The 7,472-nt window shown below is 41.0% G+C and overlaps 1 protein-coding gene across 4 annotated transcripts in view; it reads left to right on the top strand.

Annotated features, from left to right (window-relative positions):
* Positions 1 to 918: 918 nt before the first annotated feature.
* rgs17 (regulator of G protein signaling 17) overlaps positions 919 to 7,472 on the top strand; it is a 25,144-nt gene continuing 18,590 nt past the window's right edge. The window contains exons 1-2 of one of the 4 annotated variants that reach the window (XM_032540996.1): positions 919 to 1,105; positions 5,523 to 5,891. In XM_032540996.1, the coding sequence (XP_032396887.1) occupies positions 5,889 to 5,891 (3 nt within the window). In that variant the 5' untranslated portion in view covers positions 919 to 1,105; positions 5,523 to 5,888. The remainder of the gene's footprint in view (positions 1,106 to 5,522; positions 5,892 to 7,472) is intronic. The other 3 variants (XM_032540998.1, XM_032540997.1, XM_032540999.1) reach the window with 3 other exon arrangements.

Genomic DNA, 7,472 nt, shown 5'->3' with positions numbered 1-7,472 from the left:
TAAAAAAAAAAACAAACTGAGATGCAATTACTCAAATGTTCTCAGCAAAAATGATGAATTCTTAAAAATGTGACTTCTACTGTATAAGCTACAGAAAGGTATAATATAGTCTGGAAAATATGGTCTGGTTCACCTTGTGAAAACAGATAAGTGAACAAATTAAAGAATTGATGTATGGAGTCACAACTTAAATTAGCAATAATTTGCAGGTCAGGAATTGGTAACATTAGTTTCAAATATACATTTAGCTGTCTCAATTCTTGAGTATGAATTCCTGCCGCTATGAAAAACACACATTTACAGGCCTTGCTGCTTGACCTCAGATCAAAATTATGCAGATGATTTGGTTATGTCCACTAACTCATAGATAACTACCACAAATGTCTACTGTATATAATGCACTATATGACCATTATACTGCATGTTATACAACACCATACAATATGACAGGGTAATTATTAATGCAAACTATAACAATACAGCCAACAAAGAAGAAGATATGAGGAGAGACATTCTAAACTTAGACAAAGGTGACATACTAAAAAACTGTAAAAAAAAAATAAAAAAAATAATAATAAGTAGAAGAAACAACTGAAGTGACTATTGATGTAATACAGAAGGTTGTGTTTGTGAGTTTATAGAGGTTTTCTTTATAATTGGTTATTAACTGGTTTATAACCTGAGGATACATCCTCTTTATGAATAGTAGCCTTCTAATACCAACTGTGATTCTCTTTCTCTCAGACAGACTATATTTAAGGATTTGTGCCTTGGAAATGTAGCACCGTTTTACAATGAGTAGCTTGTGTTTTGCAGTTGTTGTGCAGCAGAGATGCGATGTGACCTGTGCATTATAAACCGTATGTGGAGCCTCAGCAGTGCATCTTCTCACAGACTGCAGCCACAGAGCGGCGGTGACAGCGCGCCTGCGCAGTGCATCCAGGGGCTCGGCGGCGTTCGGTGCTGAAGTGGGGCGGATGGCATAAAAACAGCGGCGATGGACATTACATTGCAGGATTCCCTTTTAAAATGTCGCTAAATAAGCATCGGGACATTGCGTGTTCACACCCATCACCCTAGGACACTGACAGCCCATCATAAAGAGGTAAGGTGCTGATTATTCTGCGCTAATGCTCCACACGGACTGGCTAGCTGACGCTAGCACGGCGCTAGCTGCTGCTCAGCTGCCACCTCCTCCTCTCGCTGTTGAGAGATAGCGGATCTCAGGCTGTCGGCTAAAGCTAGCAAGTACAAAGTGGGTGGCGTTTGATTTCTGTAAAATGTCGGTGCGACAGTCAGCACTGTGCAGGACTCTCTCTAATCACGTTGTCACCCCGTGGTGTCAGCTGGGAGGGGATCTCCTCTCCCGGCTGGTTGGAGCTGCAGCGGCTGGTCTCAGACACTGTCGGTCAGCTGCAAGAGAAACCATGCAAAACACCCAGTCCAGCAGCTAGCCAAACACAGCTAGTGCACAGAGGGAGAAAGCAGGGTCCAATGAGCCTGCCTTACTTGTTATCTAGAGATATGCACAGGCCTTCAAGCAGATGCAACAGATCCAGTGCTGCGACAGCTCACTCCATGCATCCACCTTCTTCACTCTAAAGTTCATATTGGCACTTCCGAGACTTATTTGAACCTTTTTATTCCTCTACTGTCCCTGGAAAGAGCTCGTGTCGTGCACAGCTGAGGGAGCACCCACACTGCAGTTTCCCATGGGTGTGTTGTGGAGTCAGAGGAGGATGGCCCTGATGATGAAGGCCACAAACGCGTTGGTCTGACAATAAAGTTGTTCTTTTACCAGTGTAGCTGTGTTGTAGTTTTGACCTCTTGAGTGAGAGGAGCTCGGGTTATGTTGCCATTACGTCCTGAAAGACTATACTGATTCCTCTCATTCAGCATTATGACTCTTCAATCAGAGAGGTTTCACACAACACCAGCTGTCTTATCAACATATTTGAGATTTATCTCATATATGCTTGTAAGGTGGAGATATAGAGTTCAACAGTCCCCCCCCCCCCCCCCCCCCCCCCCCCCATCCCCCCTCCAAGAGACCTTAGCTTCCGGAGGTAAATTTCCCATTCATTCCCAAATATATATTTTTTACCAGAAACCTGTTTCCGGAATTCAAATTTATAAAAAGAAGTGCACTAGCATATTTTGAATTGCTTCAATACACCATGTTGTATTAATAATACATATTTTATTAATAAATAAGTAAATAAAAAGTGATGTAAAAAAATGTAATTGCCACACTCTGCTCCTGGGGTCCCATCTTTACCAGCTGTATGGCAGTGCACTTGATATGAGACTTGGACTCTAATTTAAGGTTAGTTGTTCCTCGTACAAACGAACAAATTGTTTGTTTTTTCTGAAGACGAGTACGTTCAACAGTGAGTACAGTGCATGGACTGGTTGTCTAAGTAGGCTATAGGGTTTGTCCCAATGGACGACATCATATCATCGTCCATCGTGATGCCACGCCGCCACGTTCTGCGCCTCGGCTTGGACACAGGCTTGGGCAAGAGGAAATGTGTTATCGTGAAATGCCATCACACTTTCCTTTATCCCCTCATTGGATTATCTTTGTGGATACTACTTTGTGCGTGCATCAATAAGTAAGTCTGATGACGATTTTATGTAGGATTTATTTACGTTTGCAACAGTAGGCTAATTCACAAGGGTGCTATTTATGTGTGAGCTAATATTGCACATCTGTTCATGTGAGTTATGTTTCTGTTTATGAGATGCGTCATTCAGTGCAAATATAACCCGGAATGTAGTTTAATCTCAGTAATGATGGGATATTAGATTATGACTGTTGCTCTGTTAAATGCAAACGTTCCTCTGTAGCCTACTGTCGTTATGCAGATCACGGAGCTCTGATTGAGTCTAGACTTTACGGCACCGTAGTTTAGTGAAAGTAGGTCAAGTTGTAATGTACTGCCCCTACCAGCGGCAGCATGTAATACTGTCTATTTACAAAGGGCATTTGAATGTATGTCTGATCAACTGCCAATTTAGGGGACATCGCCCAACCTAGTAGGCTAACCATTTCCTTGTTTTTTCCTTTGCCACAAAGTACCTTCTCTTTTTCTTTACTTTGCCCTCAACAGTTGCCACTGCTGACTCGGCAGCGGGCCTCTTAACACCGGGGATACGTTGCCACATTTTTAAAAACCGATGTCACGGACTAGCCCGCCACTGTGGCTGGTATACAAGGAAATTCACCTGCTACTTTGAAAAAGTGCCTGCCATTGGCTGGTGTTGGGTGCTAATTTCCCACCTAGCATATAACATATAATTTTGAGTGAAAAAGCAAACAGAAAATTAAAAAAATGTCAAAGGTACAAGACTGTGTGTGTATATTTTCATTATTGAGCGAAGGAACTACTCATCTTATGAACTACTGCTCACCACTAAATTGAGGAAGCTACTGTTTGTTTAACTAACAGCTAATTTGGCTAACTTTTATTTTTTATTTCTCTAGCTGAGACAGCATGAAATAACTTTAAAATTATTTAAAAAATAAATCCTGAAAATAACCGTAAAAATATATAACAGGTGTTATGACAGCTATAGCTTTCTTTTCCCTGTGTTTAGTTTGAGTTAACATTATTTTAGACTGAATAAAGCTGTTTGCTAGCAGTAAGCTCAATTAGCTGTTAGCTAAACTAACGTTAGCTTTCCGGTGGAGACTATCGGCAGAAGCGTGGGAACAGATGGTGATTCATGCAGTCATAAATAAATCCTCGTAAAACATGATTAACATCTTGCGCATGCGCACAGATTGGGTACCAACAGCTCCCCCTCCTCACCAGCATGCGTTCCACCCAAGGGGGTAAGCCTCACATCTCTAAGCATATCTCCCATGGCGCCATTTTATGGCTGCGAAGTCATCACCTGCCATTAGCATCCCATTGACTGCCATTCATTTTGGCGCCACTTTGACAGTAAACAACTTTACATCTGAAACGTCGCAAGACTGTATTTGTCCGTTGTTTATGTCTAAAGAAACACGACAATGTATAAAAGGCTCCATTACCTTGTACCTCATGTTGTGGCTCCGTAGCAGAAGTTTTTGTAAAAATAGGCTAATGATTGCGTCTTAACACCGCGACTTACCGTCGCATAGTCAACAAATCATCATACTGTCAGGAGAATCACGCAGACAGTTTGGACTTCCATCAGCTGTTTTAGGTTTAATTACTAATGTTAACTAGCGTGTTAGTTAGCAATAATTAGCCTGTGCCTATGTAATCTCCTAACATGTACCTACGCCCTCCGATTCTGCTGATTGGGAATGATTGAGATTTCTCTTGGCACAGCTACCAGAAGACTTACAACTTAAAGACACGTTGCCTACGTCACAACCACGTCGTCAAGCTCAGTTGGAGGCTGCGCAGTAACGCTCAGCCATCACCAGAAACGTGCTTCTATTTTCCTTCACCTTGTTTCCGTCCAGAACAACGGGATCTGTTGGTCCACTTCTTTCACTGTCTATGGCTCAAACAATCAGAGGCATCACTGTGGGATTGTTCAGGATTGTGGGTAATGAAGTACTTATCCAAGACGTTGCGAATAAAAGACAATTATCTCAAAACAAGTTTTGTGCCCCATGAACTTTTGGCATCTATATGAGCATACACAATCACTTAGTCATGTGGTAGCTGATTTTAAGTCTACCATCGACGGTTACAATTTTATGGCGTATGCTCCAATTGTCAATAGAGAACTTGCATTGTATTTTTACTTCCGGAACTGTCCGGACTGTTGAGCTCTGTTTAACTTGAAGATGTGTTCTTCATTAAACATTGAATGGTAGGCCTACTAGTGTTTGCAGAGACAGAGTTAACCAACACTTTAAGAATCCCTGAAGACAGAGTGATATCCTGATTTTTCTTATAGAGCTACATGGCTAGAGTCAGTGCTTATTTCTTTGATGTATACCATAATTCCTCAAATAAAAGTAATATGTCTCTATAACAGCAGGCGGCGCTAATCTGTATTGTCGCCCAAAATATAAAAACCTGGAAATGATGGAACATCTGTCTAGACCTAGTAAACACATAGCACACTGTCGTCAGTCATTGTTTTCATCAGAGAGTGTTGATAGTAGTCCAGAAGGATCGTTGTCGTCATTACCCACTGAATGAAATACAATACGATGGCTAGTAAGAAGAAGATACTGGCGTTTTCAGCTCCGTTTTTCTCATGCACTGATTTGCTAGTCGAGGGCTAGAACTCATAGAGTCCGACTGCCCACTGGCCAATTCAACAAGTCGAGTCGGCCAAAATTAGCCAATACTAGATTATGCATGTGTGTATGTATGTGTTGGGTAATACAGTATGTAGTGTATTAAAATTAGGTTCTGCTCTTACTTCAACATTTGCCATTATGCAATTTTGCTTTAATTTTTTTTCCGTTCTGTTGTCACCAAAGATAAAATACTGCACCTGTATTCTACTTGGTGGATAAACTTATTCTGTTGTGATTTTGACTGTTTGCCATATGTGTTTTTCAGATGCTGTACTTTCATTTAACTGTACTCTCAAGTCCATAAATGACCCTTTCACCAACATCCAAGGAAGCCTAGGAGGCGACATTGAGGGAAATAAGGAAACAAAGAGAGGAAGAAGTTACATTTCACCTCAAAACCTTGTGTCCCTTTCTGTGTCCGTCGGTCAGGGATGGTGAGACCAGTAACCTCTCTTCCCTGTGCTGAAAAAACCTCCTCTCCAGCGAGCCAAACAGCCGGTCTATTTGCCAACAAGACGCCCAGACAGTCCATCAGTCAGTCACTCCATCAACCAGCCTGCTATCCTCCAGCAACCTATTACCTCACACCATGACTGCTCTGTCTGGCCTGTTTTTAGGAACTCACTAATTCATGGTAAGTGTGACTTCTGTCCAGTATGATTGCGATGCTTTAGTGTTGATACATTTTATCTCCAAGTTTACAATGTTTGAAGTAATCATTAAATGTTTCTTGTCAAGATAAAGAAAAACGTTCGATAAAGACTTGGTTTATGTTTTACTCAATAAGCTGTGAAGTGTCTCCAACATGCAGCTGAACCATCAAAGTAAAAATGTATGTGTTAATTTGAACATGATCTGTTTGTGATGTATGGAGGTTCAAGGTTTCCGCAGAACAAACAACATTCCTATAGTGTTGTTATTCCAGCCCAGAGCCCTCCCTATATAGCCCAACTGATTAGATCCTGTAGGACGATAGGAGGCCTCCCCAAATCACCAACAAAAGGTGCCTATTTTTACAACCATGGGCGTCGTTAGGCCTATTTTAGGGGGGCTGAAGCTACCCCAAAATGTTCCTAAGCCCCCCCCCAAATAATATAAGAAAAATTATGATTCAATCACACACTACGTGGAATCAATCTTCCTTCACCATCTGTTGGTGTTGTTGTGCACTGCAGTCTGTTTTATTTTTATTTCACAAACTGTCAACTGGTGGAAATGACCTGTTTTAGAGACAGGCTGACGTGCGGCCGCTGGCACGGTAACGGTATGTGGACGAGCGAGGTAGAGAGTTACTGAAGAGAGAGAGAGAGCTCCAGGCAGCATTAAAACAAAGCAGTAAATCAGAGAAATAAAATGTTGTTTTCTCCGATTCATCACTCAAAATGCAACTGTAGCAAGTATCTCACTATCATTAACGTTATCCAAATTCATAACTAGAAACGAGAAATAATATATCCAGCTACAAAAAAAACGGAAAGTCGAACGTTAGACAGAAGTACAAAGAGTCAATGGCTATGAAGATAATACATAATACGTCTTGTTTCTTCTCATTGGTTTAAACTGGCAGCTTTCTGAATGCTGCAGACCGGTGTGTTGCAAGCATAGACTGTTAATATAGAATCTGTTATTGCAAGTATAGAATGTTAAAATGCAGTCTATAGTTGCAAGTAGCTGCGAGATTTATCTTGTCTCGTCGCAAATCTTTGGTCTGGACTTGCATAGACTGTTGGCCTATAATATACAGTCTATGTGCCGCACACAGTGAGGGATACAGAGTAAAATTGTAAGTTGTTTATGACTTTTACTTGCTTCACTTTAGCTACATTTACTTGAGGGAAAGATAAAGGAATATTTAATTGGCTATGGATAATAGTCTAGCTAGTGTAAATAAGTGAAAAACAAGAAATAGCTCTCCTAGGAAGGTATCCAAAGCTCTCTATTCTCTATAGATGGAGAGAGAGAGAGACGGCTTTATTGAGGTAAGGTACCGGGCTAAAAAAAAAGTGGGGGGTGTTTTGTTTTCTTCTAACATGCATTTGTTGGCAGGTCTAGGCAACAAGGCATAGCCTAAACTAAATTATTTGATGATATTATATATGCTATATTCTGACTAACTTAACATTCTGCATTCATTTGCTGTAATAAATTAAACAGGTATGTAGATGGTGCCTAAATGTAGACTAGGCTATACAAGAGCATGCATACATACATACAT

The sequence above is a fragment of the Etheostoma spectabile genome, chromosome 17 (genome assembly GCF_008692095.1).
Source record: "Etheostoma spectabile isolate EspeVRDwgs_2016 chromosome 17, UIUC_Espe_1.0, whole genome shotgun sequence".
NCBI lineage: Eukaryota > Metazoa > Chordata > Actinopteri > Perciformes > Percidae > Etheostoma > Etheostoma spectabile.
This window is presented reverse-complemented; position numbering and strand designations above follow the sequence as displayed.